The sequence below is a fragment of the Tiliqua scincoides genome, chromosome 1, assembly GCF_035046505.1.
Source record: "Tiliqua scincoides isolate rTilSci1 chromosome 1, rTilSci1.hap2, whole genome shotgun sequence".
NCBI lineage: Eukaryota > Metazoa > Chordata > Lepidosauria > Squamata > Scincidae > Tiliqua > Tiliqua scincoides.
The window spans coordinates 123,060,984-123,085,916 of NC_089821.1; the positions used below are offsets into that span (position 1 = coordinate 123,060,984).

The following is a 24,933-nucleotide window of genomic DNA, read 5'->3' on the forward strand; positions in this document are numbered from 1 at the left end:
AATCGCCAAGAAAAAACAGTGCATTTAAAATTAAGTTTCCAATTTGAATTAGGATCATGCGTCCTAAGGAACAAACTAACTGTGTAGGTAAATGTGTCATCTGGCAGTGCCTACTGAAACTTGTCCTGTTTGCCTCTGAAGCAGATTTTTTTGCAGAAATACTTGCTTGGGGTGAATTGCTCCTGTGAGCTAATTTTCAGTGGGAGAAATAGTGTGAAGGGAGGGGGTAACCAGCTAGTGTAATGCAATAACTGTCAAAATCAGCTTCCACCTCCAGCTGTATTTATGACAGAAGAAACACATGGAGTTGGAAGTACATCTCTTAATGCTGCATTTGTCTGCATATGACTTTGACCGTGATTCATGGTTATAACACATTGCAAAGAAATAAAGCTACTCTTCAGATCACTCAGCCCACATGCTTTGCATTCATTGTATCAGCTGAGAAGATAGAATGCAAGTACAATTTGCAGTTTAGGATTTCTGCAGTTTAGGAATAGAAATCCTAAACAGTGAAGTTTAGGATTTCTATTTGGCATTCTTCATATATATGTAAGAGCACTTAATCTCAACTGCCCAGACTCTAGGGGCAAGGACTGGAAGTTACTGGTAGACCACCATTTCTCCCTGAGATGGAAAGGAAACAGCCAATGCCACATGTTTGACAATCTTATGCAAAGTATGAATATTTAGCCAAAACAATATAAGTGACTGTGCTGTATTTATAATGCTTCCCTACAGATTATGGGGTTTTTTGTACCAGTTTGTTTTGTATAGAAAAGCCAGCTTCTTGCTTTTAAGTATTTTGTTAGAAGATAATGGACTCAGTTTTAAGACAGTGAATCTACTGACTTCAGTGCTTAAATTGAGATTCATTTTAAATCTGAGTGTATTGAGGAGTATTTTATATAACTGAGGCTAAACATTTACAATCATATTCATTTTTTTAGACTGAAAGTGCATGGGCAGAAGAATACTTGGAAAAGAAGAAAGGATCTCATAAGCGATCAGCATCTTGGGGCAGCACAGACCAACTGAAAGAGGTTGGGACCTATGTTAAGCTGTATTTAATTCAAGAACACTGCCTACCATAGTTCTTATGCCTAAATCCACTGCTTCAGTGGACTGGGAAGTCATTGTTTTGGATTCTTACCAAGTGAACAGGGCAAGATAACAGTCATTGTTTTCAGGAATAACAAAATAGACCTCTGGCTGCCCAGGTTCCAGTACTTGAATAAGCAGTAGGAAGATTTGAGAGGAATAGGACACCATGTTGAGTGTAGAATATTGGCGTGCTAGGCGGATGACTAGTGTGATTTGCGGAGTATAATGGAGATGTTTCATTCATTCAAAATACCTTTATTGGCATAAATATACAGAAATATAACTTTAAAAAACAACATATTTAAAAATCCTCAACTACGTTACAGTTACAGTAGAACTTAGTGTCCTCTTAACAGCTAATTTCAAAAACTTTGCCACTTTATTAGTCAATTTGCTATTTGCAAGGAGAAACCAGATTTTTTTCTTGATCAGCACAACCCTCCTTTTTCTTTTTTTAGTAGTTCCTTTATCTATGCTTGGTGAAAATCTTTGTAGTGGTGCAATGCAGGATCATATGTTGTAAAGATTCAACTACATTCATTGAGCAAGAGATGTTAATAATAATGGAGATCTACCTCCTTACTTGGATGTTCCATTATCTGGGGTTCATTATTCTGGAGCAGTGGACATCCGCTATACCAAAGGAGATTATTCCTCTGAGTGTTGTAGACTCTACAACAGTGGGTTCTCAAACTGGTGGGTTACAACCCACAGTTCATGTAAAGGTTCCCCTGTCCCTTTAAGGGGCGAGGGAAGGGAAGAGGCAGGGAAGCAATCCCCAGGATCGCATTGCTAAGGGGAAGTACTTTCACTTACTTATAAGTAAGTAGGGCTGCTGGAAGTTGCAGGAGGTGCAGGGAGCTCTGCACAGCCTTGAGGCTTGGAATCCTCAGTAAAAGCAGGCGTGAAGCACTTCTGTTTTGCAGGAGGTGCTTTGTGCCTGCTTTTACTGAATGTTCCAAGCCTCAGGGAGTGCTGTGGAGGCATGCACAGGGCTCCCCGCACCTCCTGCAACCTCCAGCAGCCCTACCTACATAAAAGTAAGTGAAAAGCACCCCCCTTGCCCCCCTTAGTGACACGATCCTGGGGATTGCATGGCTGCCCTAGCATTTCCCCCACAAAGACTTACTGAGGGAGTAAAGCTCCCTCAAAGTTTGAGAACCACTGTAGAGGGCTCTATTCTTCCCCTATAGCCCTGGTGATATGGGGGGGAGGAGGAATAGGGTGAGATTCCTTCTGGCTCTGCAATTTGGTGAAAATCTACTTTCTGGTAGGGTTCTTTATTGTTTTCTTGCTCCTAAAATCATTATAGAGACACAGGAGGCTGTGGTGTGTACATGTGTGAGTGCTTCTCTTTCTATTCTCTGTGCATGTATATGAGCCCTTGCCAGGACAACGTGTTCGGTTGATCAACCCCAATTGTTTTTATTTATTTTCAATTAGATTGTTCATTCATTTATATCCTGGCTTTCCTTCGCCATGGCAAATGTCCAAAGTGCCTTACAAGTTTCATAAAAAATAACAAACGAAATGAACTTAAACTTTAGGGTTTTTTATTTGCAGCTGCCATTTATGGGGACATCCTTTGTATATGCAAGGCTGTTCCTTATTTCTGTCACTTGGTCATGTGAACTTACAATATTTGCATGTGCCAGACTGTTTTATGTAATTGGCCATTGTTCACAACAGATTGTGAACTGGTCTCTTCTTGTAGGAAGGAATTCCAGGAGCTAGACCTTTTTAATAGCTTGGTTGGACTGAAGCAATACTCATCTCAGTCATGTAGTTCTAATTGCAGGGCAGATTTGTCTCTTCTACTGTATGATGAGATCACTGCACCCTGCTTGGGCTCAACTTGTCTTCCTGGCCCCTCCTTGCACGCAAAGTTTGTCAATTCACCTTTATAATTAACAGAACAAAAGTTGTTGTGTGGAATGGTTGTGCTCAGCCAGACCATATGTGGGCCTTTCGCCTTACCTGGATTTTAGATAGAATAATGTTACTGCCAGCCTTCCTATTCTACTGTGGATGATTGGAAAGGGAGTGGAAATCCACAAACCTTTCCATACAGTGTTGTCTTGTAAGAAATGTTTGTCTTACAATAAATATTTACGTGATAGTAAAAGTACTTAATGTTAATTTTAATGCAAAACTATTAAGAAATTTTTTTATTTTAAAGCAGACCTAAAGTAGTCATGTGCCCTTTCAGATTGCTAAACTGCGTCAGCAACTGCAAAGAAGTAAACACAGCAGTAGGCATCATCGGGATAAGGAAAGGCAGTCTCCGTTCCATGGTAATCATGCAGCCATTAACCAATGCCAGGTAAGTTAATGTGACTTAATGTCTGTTTGATAAGAGTTAGTGGCAGGGATGGTCGGTACTGTGTAGTAGAGGAGGAAAACACAAAGCATCAGTGGGTAACTATGAGACAGATGCCACATTGAGACAAAAAGAATCAGTTCCTTCTCTCTGTGAAATATGAGAGTCACCATGTGAAAAAGTGCTCCTTTGTCCCATTTGATTTAAAAGTTTTAAAAGAGTTGTACCCCAGCTTTCAGATCAAACCCCCACAAGGCAGTTGAGGGCCCAAACCTATCCAACATTTCAGTGCTAATGCAACCCTGAGGTAAGGGAACCCTTACCATGTTCCCTTACCTTGAGGAAGCCTCTGTGACTGCCCCCCACCTCAGGATTCAGCATGCACCCTATTGGCATGGCTGCATCAGTGCTGGAAAGTTGGGTACAATTGTACCCAACAGGAATTTAAAATGCAATAAACCAATAAATGTTTGGTAAAACAATAAAACAGTGAAAGAGTAAAAATAATAGCCAGTGAAAGGTCAAAGTAAAATCTTTAAGTTGAAAAAAACACCATATAGATTAAGTTTTGGACACCTGTTTAAAATCATCAGGTAGAAGTCTTGCAGACTCTCCCTAGTGAGTTCCAAAGGTCCTTCACCACCATAATCTTGTCCCTGGTTTCTGCCAACCAAATTTGTGTTAATGAAGAGCTAGAGAGCAGGTTTTGTTATCAAAGTCCAGGTAGGTTTATAAGTGTGGAGGCAGTCCTTAAGATAACTCAGTCGCAGACAGTGCAGGATGTTGAGGTCAAATCCAGCACTTTTAATTGGGTCCCAAACTGAACTGGCAGCCAGTGCAGCTGATGCAAAACCAGTGTTACACTGTCATACTGCTGAGCTCCTGCCAGGCTTTGGACAGCTTCATTTCTTCACTAGTTCCACCTTAAGGTGCAACTTGACATATAATGCACATTGCCGTAGTACAGTCTGGATGTGACCAAGGCATGTGGGAACAAAGTCAAGTCCATCTTCTATAAGTAGAACTGCCACTGGTTCAGCAGCTGATATTGGTTGGGTATATTGACAGAAGAATAAGAGATCGAGATCTCTTGCAGATTATGAGCTCTGATGGATGACCTTATGCTTCACCCAAACCAAATCAGTTTGGTTCTGAGCCTTTAGCAGACACTGTGCACACACTTATGCAGCATGAAAGCTAGAAACTTAGGTTGACATTCTCAAGGCAAACTTACGGCCTAAAGTACAGGTACCTCTCATTTTTCATGTTTGATTTTGGGATGTTTTTGGAATAACATGCTTCTTTAATTCCAAAACTTAATTTGCATTCACAAATGTTTGGAATGATGCAGTCAAATGCCCTGTACGCTTCAGTATGTTCAACTGGTGGCCATCCCTCCTCATTAGAGTCATCAGCTGATGTTGATGACCACCACTTCCAATAACCTCCCTCCTCAACTACACCATCTTGGGCAAGCAGAAGTCACTAATCATCAATGTGTTATTATTTACATTCAAAGAGAGAAGTTCAGTAAGCCATGTTTTAAGATATCTTTACTCTTTTTTTTCTTAAAATGAGTAATGGCAGTAATAAATGAACTACTTTGCGATATAGACGGTTATGACTTTTCCCTACCTTTTACATATATTCTTTTGATAAAAGATTTTTAATTTATTTGCTTCTGAAATTCATGCTGCTTTTCAGAAACATAAACCCCATGTAAGATGAGAGATAGTTGTACTTGAAAAAGCGAAGACATTCATAATTGGAGAAGTTAATCCACTTAACTACCTTTTACAGTAACAATTGCATTTAAAAGGAAGATGTAAAGTAGCTTGATAGAAGATATGTCATTGTAGTAGATGTTTCACAGACTGTTCCCTATAATTTTTCTGAGCTCTAAAGAATTTAAGAAGGTACGTAAAATATCTGTTGTGTAAAGTACATATCACTTAAAATTATCCAGAATAACAGCTAAAGAGTCATTCTGGCTGCAGACTTACCTGGGAGTATCCCTATTGAATTCAACAGGAGTTACTTCGGAGCAGGTATTCATAGGATTGTGCTGTTTGTCATCTTTACAGGACATGAACTGTGAAATAAATTCTAGTAAGATTGCATGTTTTTAAACTGTGGAGTCATAACGTCTGTTCTCTTTTTCTTTCAGGCTCCTGTCCCAAAGAGTGTGCTAGTCCCTGTAATACCAATTGCCAAATCAACAGGATCACGTTTCCGTAACAGCATAGAGGGGTTAAATCAGGAGATTGAAATCATCATAAAGGAGACAGGAGAGAAAGAGGAACAGCTTATTGTGAGTGCTTCCTCACTCAGTTAGTACCAGTTTCAAACTACTAACTGTCTGAAGGGTTGAGCCTGTTGTGATTGTGCATAGAGCATGAAAGACTAGTAAGCAGGCAGATTTAAAACTGATGCTATAGTGCAAAGAGTTAAGGATTTTATGTATATCACTGTTCTGATACTGAGTCTGTGCTGCAAAGTTCAAGTGATGTAATGAGGACTAGAGGGTATTATCTTGGTATGTGTTCACCTGGTTGTGTGTTACTTTCAAGACTGAATGTGTGTTTGAAAGTGTCTGGAGTTAGTGCTTTTTAGATAGAGGGGAAACCTAGCCATTAAGTTGGGGGTCCTGGAGGACCCTGCTAAAGGCAATTTGGCTGTTTTTTGTACAAGTTCATCCTTTTTAAATCCGCTTAAGTCGAGAATTTTTCCCTTCCTTGGAATGTCTTACCAGACCCCAAATCTCCTTAACTTTGACTTGCGTCCTTCTTTTGAAACGTGGAGTCTAAAGAATAACTAATCTTCTGCTAAAGAGCTTTATTGATACAAAGGACTAAAGTAGTCTGTTAACATGTAAAGTAATTCCTATCCAGACAAGATTAGTAGTCTGCTGCCTGACAAGGAGTATATATTATGTATTGACTTAACAGCCTCAAGATATTCCAGATGGCCATCGAGCTCCTCCTCCTCTGGTACAGCGCAGCAGCAGTACTCGCAGTATTGATACGCAGACTCCTGGTGGAGCAGAGAAGGACAGCAACAACAGCAGCAGGTCCCAGTCTGTGTCCCCTGGCTCATTCCTTGCAATCTCCAATGAGGGCAGTGAGGAGAGCCCATGCCCTGCTGATGACCTGCTTGGAGACCCAAGAGATAAAGGTACTACCTGAAAAGAACTTGTACTTAAGTTTGAAATGCTTTTTATCTCTATCTGTACTGTCACAATTTCTAGGTCCAGCTTTCATTTAGGAAACACATTCAGTTCCTAGGTTGCTGGCTTTGAAAGACTTCTGAACCTAGAACCATGCTTCATTAATAATTAGCACTTTATTTGCACATTTTGGTGTGGTGATATTCAAAGTTTCTTTTCATTGATTTTCTTGAATTAAAAAAAAAGCAAACAACCATTTGACTCATGTTAAGAGGCTTGTACTGGCTTAGTGGAATTCCTTTTGATAGGTCTTTTGATAGCTTAAGACACCAAACTGCTTTCCACAACTCCCCACAGATTCAAAAGCTGTCCTTGCAACTTGCGGCATTGCTGTGAAAATCTTCAAATTCCACCAATAAATAAGAGAGGCTCTTTGTAGTTGGAGAACAAATCTTCATTTGTTCTTTTAGCTTCTTATTGGTGATGGCCAAGGATGGGGCATAAGGGGAAATTATTTAGTATGTGGATTGATGTATTTAAATTATTGATGCTTTGCTCACTACAGAAAATGGAAACAATTCTCCCTTGCCGAAATACGCCACCTCACCAAAACCCAACAACAGCTACATGTTCAAACGCGAACCTCCTGAGGGCTGTGAGAAGGTGAAAGTGTTTGAGGAAAGCTTGTAAGTAGTTCTGCACTTGCATACCTAGAACAGCTAATACATTGGTTTGTCCTAATAACTTCTGTTTAGATACAGCTTTAGTGATGAGTCAGTCAATATTATGTCTTGTCTGAAAAAACTCTGTTGTTTTTGTCAGTTTATAATTAAGTAATTTAAAGCTGTGTGCAATCAGTTACTTAAGGCAGAGAGAGCCAACACATTTCCTCTGGGTTGGAGAGGACAGGGAAGAATTTTCTTTGATCATTAGGGAGCTGAAAGTATATTTTGCCTCGGAAGTCAACCCTCTCACAAATTACATAAAAAATCCCAAACAAAGCATTGAAGTGATACATGTTTTTCATAAAACAGAAAAGCATTTTTTCCATGTTCATACGCTACTCCCTAAGGAAAAAGGACCCCTCCTCCTTCAGAAGAGAGGGGTCCAGTCTTGCCTTTGACATTAAGCTAACCATTGGAGGTGTTTGGAGCACTTCCAAAGCTTGGCACAAGACTGGAGCAAAGCAGTATCCTGCTTTACTACTTTCTGTTCGGGTTAGGGAGGTGAGAGGGCTCGTTTATATTGGACTAGTTTCAGAAGTACTTGAAGCATTTCCAAAGCTAGCATGACTGCAGGTAAGCCTTGATTCTTCCTAGTAAGGGAGGGAGGTGGAGAAATGGGCTAACTTCAGAGACACTTAAAAGCAGCAAAACACTTTCCTGCTTTTCAAATGCTTGCATGGAAGAGCTTCCACCCTTTTTCAGAGTCTGCAGAAGAGCAGTCTCTGCCTTCCATTGTGCTAACCTTGGAAATACTTGGGAAGCAGTGGGACGTTGTGTTGCTTTAAGTGTCTTTGAGGCTCAGCTTGAGACCAGGAACACTCTGCCCTTTCCTCCAGGCCCCCAAAAAAGGTGAGGCTCTCACATGATGCAAGTGCTGAGGAAGACTCCTTGGTTATCATTTAGCTTCCAAAAAATGGGTACAGTTGTTTTGCAGTTTGTGTTAGGCTTCGTCTGCAGATTGCCACTGTCTCCAGTGAGTTGTATCTGAACAGGTGCTTGCTCAGTGTAAAGCAGTCTCCCTTGCTTCCTACTCCTAGGACAGCTCCCTGATACTTCTGAAAAACCACTCCTGAGGGTTGGAGATCCTCAGAAATGCTGCAGGAGTAACTGTGGAGAGTTGTTGCAGAGGAATGGGAGAATCTCCCATGACTTCAGAGGCAGCTTCCGTGAACAGTAGCTTGCCTCTATATGGCTTTCAGGGATTTCTCCTTACAGTCTTACAAGGTTGTATCCCACACAAGTCCTAAGGGTCGTCTGACCTTTGGGAGCAGCTTTATGTGGGACTTGGGGAGCTGCCTGGAGGGAAAATAATGCCTATGCAAACAATTGCTTATTTTTGAAAGATAAATGTTCATTTCACAAAGATCTGGGGGTACACTTTAAAGAGCTTTATATGCATTGCAAGTGAATAGAAATAAAGATAAATAAGTGTCTTAAAAATCAAATTAAGTTATTTTAGTTCAGTTTGAGTAATGGGCTATACAGAATGCTTAATCAGACAATTAAGGCTAATACTTCTAAGAATGCTTTGGAATAGCAGAAGACTTGTCTGGATGCTACTCCTACTAAGCAAAGACAACTGTCGTTGGGAAACAGTCCTATGTCTCAGTGTTCTCTCCTTCAATATTTTTAGGGAGTTTATCCTAACCTAAAATGTATATTCTTAAATATTTACACACAACCATTGAGAAGATTATACTTTTTTTGTTTTGCATATATTGGTAGCATTGCCCATAAGACTGCATCAGTAGCAGTTAATATTTGTATAATGTATGTTGTATAATGTACGTATTTGTATAATGTATGTTTTCCTGTTAATTGATTTAAAAACAGATGTATTATAGTGGATTAAGAACATTAAACTACAAAACACTGAGAGAACATGAAACGAAACATCAAGCTTATGAAACTTGAAACGTCAGTCATCGTTCGCCCCTCCATATGCTACCTGACATTCCAAAGCCGAAACCTTTCTGCCTAGATATCTCAAAAACTGTGACATCTTGGGGCACACCCAGATAGACTGTAAAGAGAAATAGAAGAAAATGCATCAAAGTCCCAATCCACGTTTTAGGGTTATAAAATGTATACAGCAACATGATTGTGTCACCAGTACACAGACACATGCAGCATATACATTTCCAGAGAGGATAATGGCAAACAAGTTGCCCTGGTTTATGCTAGAAATTGTAATGAATATTATGGGAGACACTTACGTCTGCTGTGTGTCCAGTCCTCGATGTCATGTGCTTCCATTAAAAATGACTCTGAACACCTCGTGACAGTTGGAGTTATTGAGGATTTGCCCTCCTGTGGAAATGTCCTAGACCATGGGTGTCAAACATAAGGCACATGGCCCTGATGAGGCCCACAGAAGCTCCTTATTGGGCCTGCATGATTGGGCTTGTGATAATTGATCTGCAAAGTGACTCCTCAGCAACCTGTAGTTGTAATAGGAGCTGAAAGATTAGACAAAAAACCAAAAGAGAGAGAATCGTAGCGGCAACTTTCTTCTCTCTCATGTTGGCTGGAGCCAAGCAAGATGTGCATTGCTGATAGACATGATGCTTCTAAGGTAATCAAGAACAGGGCAGGATGTGGTGCCTGAGGGAGCAACATTAGAGGGTGAGTTAAGAGAGGTTGAGGGAGGTCATTATCCTGGCCCATTGCCCATTTTAAGATAACAGTGGTTATGCACTGCTCAGGTCATTGACTGCTCTGCATGGCAGGGAAAAAATAAGGGAACACTGCTCAGCAGAAGCAGTGCAAAAGGGTATCTGCATGATAATTAAATTAGGCTCTTGATCTTGAAAATATGACCAAGATTTGCATATTTTATTGTGTCTTTTGCAGCTAATGAGTTCATAGGTGAGAACAAAGTGTTTATTTTTTTGTCATCACCTGCTCAGTGATGCTACTTCTGGCCCCCAGCAGGCACCATGGATGCTAATTTTGACCTGCTATATGAAGCAAGTTTGACACTCCTGTCCTAGACACTGCTTGATGCATTGTCTCTCCTTTCTACTTCACTCTCTTGGACTCCCATAAGAACATAAGAACAGCCCCACTGGATCAGGCCATAGGCCCATCTAGTCCAGCTTCCTGTATCTCACAGCAGCCCACCAAATGCCCCAGGGAGCACACCAGATAACAAGAGACCTCATCCTGGTGCCCTCCCTTGCATCTGGCATTCTGACATAACCCATTTCTAAAATCAGGAGGTTGCGCATACACATCATGGCTTGTACCCCATAATGGATTTTTCCACCAGAAACTTGTCCAATCCCCTTTTAAAGGCATCCAGGCCAGATGTCATCACCACATCCTGTGGCAAGGAGTTCCACAGACCGACCACACACTGAGTAAAGAAATATTTTCTTTTGTCCTAACTCTCCCAACACTCAATTTTAGTGGATGTCCCCTGGTTCTGGTGTTATGTGAGAGTGTAAAGAGCATCTCCCTATCCACTCTGTCCATCCCCTGCATAATTTTGTATGTCTCAATCATGTCCCCCCTCAGGCGTCTCTTTTCTAGGCTGAAGAGGCCCAAACGCCATAGCCTTTCCTCATAAGGATGGTGCCCCAGCCCCGTAATCATCTTAGTTGCTCTCTTTTGCACCTTTTCCATTTCCACTATGTCTTTTTTGAGATGCGGCGACCAGAACTGGTCACAATACTCCAGGTGTGGCCTTACCACTGATTTGTACAACGGCATTATAATATTAGCTGTTTTGTTCTCAGTACCCTTCCTAATGATCCCAAGCATAGAATTGGCCTTCTTCACTGCTGCCACACATTGGGTCGACACTTTCATTGACCTGTCCACCCCCCCAAGATCTCTCTCCTGATCTGTCGCAGACAGCTGAGAACGCATCAGCCTATATCTAAAGTTTTGATTTTTTGCCCCAATGTGCATGACTTTACACTTACTGACGTTGAAGCGCATCTGCCATTTTGCTGCCCGTTCTGCCAGTCTGGAGAGATCCTTCTGGAGCTCCTCACAATCACTTCTGGTCTTCACCACTCGGAATAGTTTGGTGTCTGCAAACTTTGCAACCTCACTGCTCACCCCTGTCTCCAGGTCATTTATGAAGAGGTTGAAAAGCACCGGTCCCAGGACAGATCCTTGGGGCATACCGCTTTTCAACTTTCTCCATTGTGAAAATTGCCCATTGACACCCACTCTCTGCTTCCTGGCCTCCAACCAGTTCTCAATCCATGAGAGGACCTGTCCTCTAATTCCCTGACTGTGGAGTTTTTTCAGTAGCCTTTGGTGAGGGACCGTGTCAAACGCCTTCTGAAAGTCCAGATATATAATGTCCACAGGTTCTCCCACATCCACATGTCTGTTGACCTTTTCAAAGAATTCTATAAGGTTCGTGAGGCAAGACTTACCCTTACAGAAGCCATTTTTCCTTCACTGATGCTACTCTTCCATCAGGGGACTCTAAAACTATCTCATGTTTGTCCCTGTCATCTCTCCCAGTCATGTCATTGTCCTCCACATCTTGTCCCTCAAGGTCACATCTGCATCCATGGTAAGCCTCTGCAAATGTGGTAATAACTGTGTTGCTCAACAATGTCCACAGTCTCCCATTGTCATCCTGTAGCTCTTCAGTGATAGTGCAGTATGCACCACATTGCCCAAATGCAGCCTCTTGACTGATGTGCAGCAAGCAGTGTGCTTGCATAGTCCAGGGGTGCTCAATAAGTCGATCCTGATCTACCAGTCAATCGCCAGGCAAAATGAGTCGATCGCAGGCTTCTCTCCCATCCACGCATCCCTGGGAGTGAGCCCCATTGACTCTACTGGGGTGACTCATGAGTAGACCTGGAGAGGAGCCGCTTGCAGGCTTCTCTCCTGTCCAGGCATCCCTGGGAGTGAGCCCTGTTGACTCTCCTGGGGATGACTTACCTTTCCCCTGTTTTTGCACTGGTATGTATGGAGATCTCCCCCCCCCCCACTTCCATCTGTTGGTTCTGTGTGCAAGGGGTTTTGCACTGGTCTTGCTGTGATGTCTATATAGAGATCTTCCCTCCCCCACACCTTTCCCTTGTTTTTGCACTGGTCTGAATAGAGATCTGCCCCCCCGCCCCCCGTATTGGAATCGAGGAAGATCTGGTGAGGAGGTAGATGTGGTGTCAGCAGTGGCCCCTTTAAGGGTAAGGCCTGGGCATCCAGCAGAGTGTGCTGCACAGCTGCAGCCACTTGAAGGCAATAGGGCCCTCAGGGATATAAGAGCACCTGAGGCAGGAAGGGCTCCACTTATTTATGTGAGTCAGCCTTTTCCTACATGAAGATCTTTAAGTCCAAGTACCGTTCCACCATGACTGATGAACATTTGGAAGTGTGCTTGAAGCTGGCTGTCAGCAGCTACTGTCCAGGCTATGCATCCTTGGCTGATTCGCTTCAGTGCAAAGTCATCAAAGTAAACTCAAGTAATTACAAAAAATGTTTATAGTTAATTATGTTGTGTTGTGCAATATTGGCTCATGCGGTTATGCAAGGTACACCAACATACATTGTGCACATGTTATATGTTATGATGGCGCGAACATTGTAAGAAAACTCTGGTAGATCTCTGGGCCTTGCTGGGTTTCAAAGTAGCTCTCGAGCCAAAAAAGTGTGAGCACCCCTGGTATAGTCCATTGGTTCTCAAACTCTTGTGTAGAGTTTGAGCTACTCTGTGTTTCGGGGGGGGGGGGGGATGGTGGTGATGCTATCAGAATGATTGCACCACCAGCAGGGACCCAAGGGCTTGGTTTTTACTCACCTCTGTCTGCTGTGGCATCCAGGGAGTAGGGGGAGCCCTGCAAAACCTTCTGCAGGGTTTCCTGTGCCTCAAAACAGTGAAGAAATGCGATTGTGACCCACTTCCGGGTTGCCAGAAGCAGGTTGCAATCACATTTCTTCAAGGTTTTGGGGTGGGGGAGCCATGCAGAGGGCTCCATGGGTTCCCCGCACAGCCTGGATGCCACAGCAGACGGGGATGAGTAAATACCAAGCCCCTGGTCCCTGCTGATAGCTTTATTGTTCTGATCATGTCGCCATCTCCCCACTCTGCCACTTATAAAGGGGCAAAGGCAGAGCTTCTCAGGCTGGTGTGTTGTGATGCCCAAGTGAGAACTTCTGACATAGTCATCTTCCCAGCAGCTACAGACTCAGGTAGAACTGGTGCCTATGCTTGATTCTTTTCTTGCTCTCCATCATCCCTTCCTATGCTTAAGAAGTTGTCTTTTAGTTGCTTGCACTTGGAATGGAGCTGGGTGATCGTGTGTCTAAACTCCTGTTGCCTGGCATCAACCTGGATTCTGGACCAGTGCACTGTTAAAATTTGCTTATAAACAGAATAAGGTTAGGACTTGATCAAATTACTTTAAGTACACAACGTCAGATTACTTCTGTTCTGAAGAGCCATTTTGAATGTGAGAGTCACAGTGCCTTCTAGGTCCTTCTACGTTGGTGGCCCCTGCGTATGGTACCAGCAGACCTTGCTTTGCCACCAGTGGTCAAGCCACCACTCCTGCCAGTTTTCTATTGGCTTTCGACTAGTTCTTTCATGAATTGCAGTGAGATAATGAATAACTGGGTGTAGGCTGTCAGGCAGAGCATGCTGCATCTTACGTAGCTTGTGAAGAATTTGTTCATCACGTTGCCTTTGCTTTGGCCATCCAACTTTATCTTGTGCCCATAAGTCATACAGGAGATAACATTCCTTTGCTCTTAGCCAGTATGCCCATGATCCAGGGTGCTCAGATAGTGATAGTAGTTGTTGATATTGACATCACTATCTGTGGAAAGAAAAATATTGTTGAAATAGCATGCCCTTTATGTACAGATGGGCAAAGTAAGGACTTGGGTCCAGAAACATTTCGTTAACAGGCGAGCATTATGGGCATGCACAAACTTGGCTCTGCTCACTGTACCTTAAGTTATGGAGGCACTATCAGAAGTCTACATTGCTGCTTTCATTAGTCATGGTGCCAGACCTCTTCTGCTCTCAGAAGTATCTTTGCTTTGTCTTTTGAAGGAGAATGACTAGTGAATTGCTATTAAGCACCAATGCTTTGGTGGACATTGGGGGTAGTGAGGTTTGCCATTCTGTATCGGCAACTATTGCAACAAGGAATGTACTGCATCATACACAAGCCAAGGATTACCTACATCTCAAGAAGTTATGAATATGTATTGGGCATTATTACCTTGACAAGAGGGGCATAAAGACCATTGGTTGAGACAACAATTAAAGCCACTGAGTCAGGCATAGATAAATACCCCTCCCCCCCAAAAAAGTTGGAGGGGCACCAGGTATTGACCACATGTGCATTAATGGAAGATACTGGTGCTGCCGTGGGTCTTCCTCAGTTCTGTGTTAGTCAACATTACAATCCTTTCCTTAAAGTAAAGATGCTGCATGAGAACAAAGTCATTTTCCCCATGGAGGAAGATGAAATGATAATTAAACAGGTATTCTGTGATTTCCAAATATAATTGTACTAGTTAATTGATTTCCTGTTCACATCATGGCTCCTTCACCTACAGAACACATCCACAGGGACTGAAAGAAATACGATAGTACTGGTGTACACTCGTGTGTAGTGTGTACGGATTAATCAAAATTTCCTGGAAGTTATGCGTGATGAACACAACATCACAATGTCCATAATTTGTGGAGTTTGGACAGGTGATATGTTGGAGCAGGATGTTTTCATGGTGTCATTCTGGAGAGTGCCCGCCTGACAAATTCTCACACATTGTATAAACCACAGGCTATGCAAGCATGACAAAAAGCACTAGCCTCGTGACTACATTGCCCTGCATTAGTATTTTTCACATGACTGCGGCTATCCCCTACAGTCATTCCTCATGACTCCTTCAGAAGGGCTTGATGACCTGAAGAGACAGCTTTCAACCATGCTTGCAGAAGAAAATGTTCTCTTATTGAAAGCATTTTTGACAGTTCAAAATGCATTTCTACCTTTTGCACAGCACAAAGGGGCAATGCATTACAAACTGAAAAAAGGCAACCTGTGTAGTGATGGCATGTGCAGTGTCCAGTCTCATTGTATCCAGTGCTGTACTCCTGCCAATTGCCCCTTCCGTTAAAAAACCACTCATTCTTGTCACACCAACCCACAGCATCAGGGAACTCCAAAGGACTAATAGAAATGATAACCCCGGATGCTATTATTGATGGTTCTTTAGTTAATATCGAGTAAACTTTAATTTGTAATACTACTTTTTTCAAACTTGGGATAAAATGTGACTGTCATACTTATTATTATTAATTACTAATGTTCGTATATCTGCACAGGAATCATATTAATGGAAAGGCAGACCTATGAATCAGTACTTAAGCCATTTTTTGTCCAAAATTGCATATATGTAACAGGGATCAAATGTGTACACTTGTGGGCTGGGCAAAAATGGGTTAATTGAACAATACATATATTGAAACAAGTGTGAAATATGATGACTGGCGAGGGTGCACCACCACATAACAATTTAACAATAGTACAAGATGGAGGCTGTGAAATGTTACAAAACATATGTGAAGTGTGATCAGCTGATGAGGGTACAATGCAAAACAATTGAGCAGTTGTGACTGATGTGAAGGCAACTGTGGAACATCTGTTGTAGATGCAGTGGCTTACACTAGTACAAGCACTACTCAAGCTGAGATTGATTTCCTCATGCAGCCATCTTCAGTAATGTCTTTCCACTCATGTAGTAACTCTTCTGTGGTTCAAAGACTAGCTTGCATGTTAGACTAGTCTGGAACCATCCAGTGGTCATTCACCTGTGGAACTTGTTTAGGATTGCTGTGTGTCTGTGGCATATGTAGAATAAGGGTAGTCACTAGTGATTCAGAAGCTTGCAATGTATTGACATGAGCTTGTTTCAGACATAATGCAAAGCCATGGTTTGTGCTAACCGTTGCTCAGAACCCACACAATGGTTTGAGCCTCCATAGGTATAGTGGTGTACAGGTGTTTCTGCATGAGAAGAAGAGCCCTGCTGAATCAGGCCGAAGGCCCATCTAGTCCAGCTTCCTGTGTCTCACAGTGGCCCACCAAATGCCCCAGGGAGCACACAAGACAACAGGCACAACCTGCGTCCTGGTGCCCTCCCCTGCATCTGGCAATCAGAGGCAGCTTGCCTCTAAAACCAAGACCTTGCACATACCTACAGGGTGACCCCAAAAAAACAGAACCCCTAAAAATTTTATTAAATCCTACAAAGGTCAGTAAATTTCAAAATGTCTTTTCCTTGGTTGACCAAGACATATTGGGGAAGATTATTGTTCCAGTATTTCATGCACAAAGTCGACTTGTATAACCTGAAAAAAAAGAAGAAAAATTAAAAGTAACAATTTTATTCAAAGATTTGTGGGTTCAGTTTTTTTGGGGGTCCCCCTGTACTATGACTTGTAACCCGTAATGAACTTCTCCAGAAATTTGTTCAATCCCCTCTTAAAGGCATCCAGGTAAGATGCCATAACTACTTCTTTTGGCAAAGAGTTCCACAAACTAATTGCATGCTGGGTAAAGAAATATTTTCTTCTGTCTGTCCTATGTTTGCTTCCCATCTATTTAGAACTCTTCTTCTTGAGTTCACTTGGATCCTTGGTCCAGGATAGTGCAGGACCCCCAGAGTGAAGCAGTGGCCCTAACTAGTTTGTCAGTAGGGTTTGTAAATGACTGCATTTAGCCAAAATGCAAAGCCACCATTAGCACTAAATGTGATTAGCAAACCAACTTCAGACCATGGTTCCAGGATCTACTTTTGTTGACCTCAAATCACCATTAAAAAGGACAGAGATTTAGAAAAAAGTGGTATCCTTTACGTATTGCAGTTGGAATGTTGTCTGAAGATTGTTCACATAACTTTCATGTTTAATTTCACAGTGCTTGGTATTTACAATTAAAATGGTCCAGGCTCTTGTTGCACAACTCTTCTATGTTAATCTTTACCTTTTGCTTTTTCTCCGTTTGTAGGCCAAAGCCGTTACATGAAATTCCTGCTTTTTACTGTCCTGACAAGAATAAAGTAAACTTCATTCCTAAAAGTGGTTCTGCTTTCTGCCTTGTCAGCATTCTCAAGCCACTTCTTCCTACACAAGATCTTACCCTCAAGAGTGCTACTCACAATTTGACCGTTGCATCTGGTATGACACCTGCTTTGCTGCAACCTATTGCCATGGCTTCTCTCTCTGCAAATGCAGATCAAGATCGGCTGCCCCGTGGAACAAATAAAGTAATACCACAGATGTCTGTGTTCCAGCAGTCAGGACGTGGTGAAGAAACTGATGGATAAGCTTTCATTTGCTAACTTCTAAGAGAACCTTATTGAAGCTAATTGTGATTAAGCCTTCCTAATGGCATCTGTTTGCATCATAATTGCTGGCAATTCCATAAAACTGCTAAACAGGTTGTTCTAGTATCTTGATCTTTATGACCATGACTGTTGTAAGATCTAGGAAAGAGGAGGGATAGAGAGACCACTATGCTTGTCTTATGGCGGCTCAAGTTCAGTCTCTGGCCTGCACTTTTAAAAAAAGCTTTTGGTACAACGAAGAAGGGAGATATGCGTAATTCTCTACAGTTGGATGGCCCAGTTTTTCCCATGCTTTGGGTCCCTATTTATACGTTTGATTTTCAAAAGAACAGATGTCAAGAGATCACCTATTCCTAGCCAATTATCTGCAAAAAAAAAAGAACAAATGGCCCCACTACGTTGGTCAAAAATCCTACTTTCAAGTCTTGAGCTATCTGGTGTATTCCAGAGAGCAGAATGATCACTCTTTTCTGGCTCCACCATTTCCACTATTGGGACCAAAGGATTGAAATGTTTCAGCATTGTGTTCCGTGATCATGTTGACTTCTCTCCTACTCACAGATAAGCTTAACATTCTTCAAACTAAAGCAAAAAAAGCAATATTGGTGTATAAGGTGCATTTGGCAGTTGGTGGGGAGGGGTGTAAGCACACGTATAGAATTACTTGTCTGGAAATAGCATTTTAGAGCACTTCTGCCAATTGTGTAATGGACTTGTTCCTCGTGTTGTGTTTCAGAATGATATTCCTTTTTTTTTCTGTTCCACACAAAATGCAAACTTAACTGTCACATCAGTGCCTCTTGGAACATTTTGGGTTTTTTGTGTCTCTGTCCAAAATCTTAAATTGCCTTTGGCATATACCTGATCCTCTCATGTCTTGCCACTGTACTATATAAATCCTGTAATCATATGATCTTGAAATGACCGTGCATGGTTCTTCCTGCTTGTCAAAGTACTGTTTTGTGGGTCTGTTGAGGGTAATAGTTTGTCAGGCATGATATTTGTTGAAGCAATTTGTTTCAATGGACGTAGTCTCTTTTTTGACTAGCAATATTGTTAGGGTGTTAAGCTAAGAACATTTTGGTTCTTAGTACTGATCTGCATTTGCCCATTTCAATTCTTTTATAATCTTTTGTTTATTGTAACTGTGTAAGAATCAGAAATAGGAAGGAGTTTTTGTTACTTAAATCGGCTTGTGAATGGCCCTGAATAGTTCTGGATACAGAAGTGTATTTATTGAGATTCATGAATAGCACAGCATGCACTAGTGCAGGTGCTTAAAGGCAAAAATAATTTCAGGTTCCAAGATCTCTCCCAAGTTACAAGCGCCATGAAAGGTGGGCTCAGTCACTTTAAAAGGGGTTATTGATACAGAATTAATCAATATGAACTTGGTCCAGCCTATGCAATCATTGGAAAGCCCTATTTAAAAAGTAACACCAATCATTTGGCTCCTTAAAGAATAACAAAACCTTTTTGGCATTACTGTGCCCCACTGTTTACTAGATTAACAGCTACTGATGATGAGAAGTAAAATAGGATTGCTTTGCGTGCTCATAGTACCTGTTAGTGGGGCATACTCACATTGAATGGGTTGTGTAGTCATTTGTACTTGCAACATAGTTGGTCTGTCATGTTGTAATTTGCCTGGCCTTTTGGCTTGTCTTTGTTTAAAAATAAATCTTTCTATACTTGGGGTATATATATCTACCCTCTTAGGTGAACACTGCGTGCATCTGACAGTGGGCCGGCCCAAAAGCTTATGTCACGATATATGCTTTGGGTTAATCTTTTAAGATGTCACTAAACCCTTTGTTAGCTGTGTTTAGTCTTCTGCAGCAATGTTTCTGAAGTGCTTCTAAAAGTGTTTCTTAACTCTGTTGTACCCTGATCCTGAATGTTAACATATCTCTGGTTCTTCTGGATTGCTCTGCTTTCATGTGGTGTTTTGTTACAGGATTGCATTTCCTGGACTTGCTTGCAGGCATATGAAGTCCGAAGATTACTTTTTTGCTGTATAAATCATTCACACTGTGAAGCAGAGTTTTCATGTTTTGTTTAGGCTGCAGTCCTGTACACACTTATATGTGAGTAAGCCCTACTAAACACAGTGGGACATGTTTAAATCAATATACATTGGACTGCATTGTTAGTTTGGTTCCCCATTGATCATACTTTTTCATTCCCGTTTCAAGGAGATATGGGAAAGCAATGTGCTAGGAAAAAACAAAGTCTGCTTTCAAATACTGTCTCTCTGTTGGGTAATTGACTTGTGAGGACAAATGTCGCTTTTGTTATGAAACTTTTAGGGTGTTGATATGGGCAGATTTCATGCAGGAGGAATATTTGCATTTTATTTAAACCCGGTTTTTACTTCTCACAATAAACAATGCCATACTGAATGGTGGTTCTGGGGGAAATCTTCCCATAGGGCACCCAAGACCAAATTACTGTTTCAGTTTATTTATAAAAATTGTTTGAAAACTAACGCTCCATCTATTAAGAGAACCATATTTATCTAGCTCTCATGTCTGATAAATTGAACAAATACATAATGAAATTTTTCTTTTAAGAATTGGATTTCATAAGCAGTAAATGTGGCCCAGTTCATATATTTCTACTTAAACGCAAAAAAACTGCTCAACTGACTTGTACCAACAAAGTAGTGTAGACCCATGGCAAGGAACTGCTATTTATGTGATTTTAAACAATTAGAAGTTGCTCACTGTCCTTAGAATTCCAATTATAAGATCTCCCCTTATCTTGTTTTGCACCCAGCGCCTTAGTCCAGAGTTGCATTTGTGTCATCGGAGCAGCTAATCCAGAGGCTTAGAGAGAGTCATTGGCAAATTGGAGACAATGGTGGGAATTGGCGATGGAGGGGGCGAGAAGACATTGCATCAAACATTTATTGCCCCTTCCCCATCCTTGCCCTGATTCTGGGAGTGGCTTGGAAAAGGGTAAAAGAGGCAATTTCACCTGTGCCCAAACCAGGTCCTGGGAGTTGGGATATATCCTCCTCTCCTTTAAGTTTACAGCTCTAGAGTTGACTGCTGGAGATGGGAGGAAGACAATAAGCTCTAATGTAATACAGGTTGAGCATCTCTAATCTGAAAATCAAAATGCTCCAAATTCCGAAACATTTTGCCTGTTATTGCTGTTTAACAACTGATACAAGCATCCTGGTGATGCTACTGTGCTACTTAGGGCGCAGTCCAGAGACTCCCTTGGACGGCGCAAGTCCCTTATTGTAACTGTAAGGCACGTTTGCGCCTCCTCAGGAGTTGCCAAGGCCGCTGCTCAAGAGGCGCATCAGCCTGTGGAGGCTGACAGAAGTCTCTGCACCGACCAAGGCTCCAAGTCTTCTATCAGCCAAGCTCAGCTGATTCAAGACTGGGGTGGATGAGTGGGAGGCATTGTGGGTGGGGGGAGGGAGGGTGGGGGGAGTTAGAGGCGGGGCTGGGACCTAGCAGGTATGCCAGATCCCAACCTTCATTTCCAGGGAGTTTGGAGAAACTTCAAGCCGCTCTGCTATCCTTGGACGTGTGCCACTTCAGGAGGTGGCACAAGTCCGAGGAGACCCATAGGGGCCAGGGTGCCTTACTCGGAGCTCAGACTTGTCTCTGGCTGAGCCACTTTGGGCCCCTATCCCACGCTGGATACAATGCAAGCCTTTTGATTTGCCTGTTCCAGCACAAGATAGGATTGCGCCCCTCATTACCCTGATCAGATTTATTTTTTCATTGCTTTAATAGTATGGCATATTTTTTACTGTTAAGTACTTATGTGTGAATAAGTCTTGGGTCACATCCCTAAGACTCATTATGTATACACAAATACCATTAATAATAATGCAAAATCCAAAACACTTCTGGTCCCGAGCATTTCAGATAAGGGATACTCAACCTGTATTCCCACCCCCCACCCCGTTCTAATGCAGGTACAGGACTAGAGGTGAAGGTATGGATTTATGCTCCATATTTTGCCAGTCTTCCAACTGGAAATGTCTTTGGGTAGGGAGAATAGGAGTGGGAAAAAGATTGTCTCCTAACCCATTCTGATTCTGGGGAAGGCTGAAGCATCTAGCACATCTTTCTGCCTCTTGAGTGCAGTGGAACAGGAAGGTTTGTTATGGCTCTCTTGCCCAACATGCTGAAAGGGGAAATGGGGTGCTCTTTCTTTCTACCTTCCACTCACTTGGATCCTTGGTCCAGCCCAGACAGCTTCTAGGTCTTTTCTTCCAGCATCTTGCCTCCAATACTCTATTTCCACCTGCAGAGAGAAGCAGCATCCGAGAGGAAATATGATGGGAGCAGGCCAAGGACTGAGAAGGGAAGGAAGGAACATAGTTGAGCAAACAAGGTGGGGATGGAGTGGCTAGGTGGATGATGTAGGAGCAGAAGTTGAGGGTGCTAAGTGGGTTGGGGGCTAAGGAGTAAACAGAGACTCAGAGGTCGGGTCTGGGGCTGGAGCCCTTCTATGACTACCCTGCCTGTGAAATTTCACAGGCATTTTTCTACTGTCTTAAAATATGCAACAAGCCTAGGGCTTACTATTTGTTTTCAAATTGTATTGCCGTCCCACTCAGTCCATCTCTCACGTGTTGTCCTGTGCAGAAAATTGCCTACTTTGATACCAGAAATCCATTTACAAAGATTGCTTCTCAGAAGAGGTTCTCTAAATAGAAAGTGTGTTCTGCTTTGGGGCTAGTTATTAGAGATAATGGCCAAGTCAGTTCAAGTCCTTTTTGATACTTGTAGCTCAAATTAGTACATAATTGGGGATGGTTTGTGTTTTAACATTCAGGTTGTAGAGGGATAAGCCATTTTTAATGCTAGTCCAAGTCAGACAAATGATGCTTCAAATTGAATATACTCAAAAGCTGGGACCTGAAGATGTCTTGAATGAGAGCTGTAGGAGCAAGAACTAGTCCCACATAAGCTAAAACAACTGATCCTTTTCCTTGTAACTGGGATAGCTCCATGAAAACTGGAATTCTTTGGGCCTTTGCTGCTTATGCCTTGACAATTCAGTTTGACAGTACTGCTTATTGTTGAAAGTTGAGCCATTTAGGAGAAAAATGGTATGTGTGGGGTAGTTCCATCAGTGTCTAGCAAATTTTAAGATAAAGTATATACTTTTCACACTAAAACCACTTCAGAATATACGGGGGCTGTTTGGAAAGTAACTTCCATTTGGCTTTTAAAAAAACAAGAATGAATGAGAACAATATCATAGTGCTCCAAAGTTAGATACTATGCCAGCACTTCACTTCCGCAGTATCTCACCTGAATTGAGGCAATTGTATCCTAGGACAAGCTTTGGTCTCCCTTTCTCAAGCAAATGCCCCTGCCTGAGCACGTGCAAGAATCATGCCTTTTGTTTACACAATGCAAGCTGGCTAAGCTCCCCGGTGGCAACCAGGGAGACAAACCTTGTCCCAGGATACAACAGTTGCCTCAGTTTAGAAGTGAAATGCTGGCATGGTATATAACTTTTGAGCAGTATTAAATTGTTCTCCGGTGGGCTCTCCATGACTGGTTCAGTCAGTCTTCCTAGGATGGGTAGCTCTTCTTCCCAGGCAGGCAGGTCAAAGACAAGATCCTGTGGAGAGGAAACTTCCTTTTTTTTAAAAAGCCACATGGAGGTTACTTTCCGAATAACCCTCCTAGTTCTAGAGAATTAAGACCTTTAGACATTTGGAACTTTGAAAGGATTCATTTCCTTGATTGATGCCTTTCTTAAATATTTGGGGGTAATGGAAGAAGCAAAGGACTTCCAGTAAAAGGCTAGTTTACTCAGCATGAGACTTCTCCTTGGTTTCTGGTCTCTTAGCTATCCTATTTTCGACTGGTTCAAAAGAAAGCACTATGTTGCTGACGATGTATCTTTCCTACCACTTTAACATCGCCTGAATATTGTGTAGTGTGACTTTATCACAGCAGTTCACTGCCAGTGGCATGTATTTCCCTTCCTTGTCCGTCTTCTCTGGCTAGAGAATGGTTGTCCTGATTTTTTGCCAATAGTAGGGGCAAAGACATGGAGAAATCTATACCTAATTTGATAAACTGTATGGCTATATTTGCAAAGGACAATGTTTGAGTGTGTAAGATTTAAAAAAAAAATCTTTTTCCTCTCAATGCACACCAGTGTGTTTGGGCATTTCTTGTTTTTCTATTGTTTTTATTTTAATGACTGATGTAAGACCAGTGTCTGCAAGAAATTTTATTGAATTTTTTTACAAAAAGTTTTACTCCCCTTTATGAAACTTGCACACTTTCAATAAATATTTCAGTCTTAAACTTGTTTCTTGTTTTGTTAACTATTCCTTTAGAAGCAGTAGGTTCATAGCAAAACAGGAGATCAAACATGTGAGGCCAAAGTTTTAAGTGATCACAGGCCTACAAAATTGAGGGTCAGAAAAGTTTCTCCCAAAATTTATGGTGGTTTGATATGAATTTGGGGTGCTGATTCCAAAAATGGCATCCGTTTTGCCCTATCGCGTCTAGTTTTGGAGATACAGCATAGCTTCATTAGTGAATGGTTCAAGCAGAAATGCCATGGTGTAGGCTTCCTCATGAGGAAGCCATGGTGTAGGCTTCCTCATGAGGAAGCTGCTTGAACCATTCACTAATGAGGCTATGCTGTATCTCCAAAACTAGATGTGATAGGGCTAAACGGATGCCATTTTTGGAATCAGCAACCCCAAATATACCCAGGAATTGGTGTAACGTTTAAGGAAGCAAAATGTGTGTTGGCTGGTGTAATCAATTGCTGCTCAACTTCCCAGCAGGCTAAGATGGGTCAGCCCTGTTAAACTTGTCCAATGCAATATACTTCTGGAACAAAACTGGAGGAAATGGGAATATACAGGTAAGGACAATTTCCTTTTTTCCTGCTGGGTGATGTTGCATCTGAGGTGTCAAAGTGGCAGCATCCTTGGACAACACTGCATAATCAGCAGCTTACAGACGATATGGGCACTAATCTTTATTGCTGTTCCTTCCTGCCCAATGCATTTGCCAAGGAGATCTCTATTTAGGGTCTTGTAAAGGTGTTCTTTTTGCATACTTACCTAGAACTGACTTCAAATGGAAGTCACAAGTCACTTACCTACACAAGACTTCAAATGGAAAAAAAATAGCTTCCCACTGATAGGTTAAAAAATAGTAGGATGGAAAAAGGACACAGAACTCTTCTGGAGAACTTAAAACTGTCCCGTTGAAAGGCCAAGCTATGTGTGATATCTGAATGCATCCCCTAATTACTTTGTGAGGGGG

General features: G+C 41.9%; 1 protein-coding gene across 1 annotated transcript in view; it reads left to right on the top strand.

Annotated features, from left to right (window-relative positions):
* FAM117B (family with sequence similarity 117 member B) overlaps positions 1–20,996 on the top strand; it is a 40,485-nt gene extending 19,489 nt beyond the window's left edge. Inside the window, exons 4-9 of the mRNA XM_066621881.1 lie at positions 951–1,043; positions 3,314–3,427; positions 5,592–5,735; positions 6,373–6,598; positions 7,156–7,276; positions 17,314–20,996. Of these exons, the coding sequence (XP_066477978.1) occupies positions 951–1,043; positions 3,314–3,427; positions 5,592–5,735; positions 6,373–6,598; positions 7,156–7,276; positions 17,314–17,632 (1,017 nt within the window). The 3' untranslated portion in view covers positions 17,633–20,996. The remainder of the gene's footprint in view (positions 1–950; positions 1,044–3,313; positions 3,428–5,591; positions 5,736–6,372; positions 6,599–7,155; positions 7,277–17,313) is intronic.
* The last annotated feature ends 3,937 nt before the right edge of the window (positions 20,997–24,933 follow it).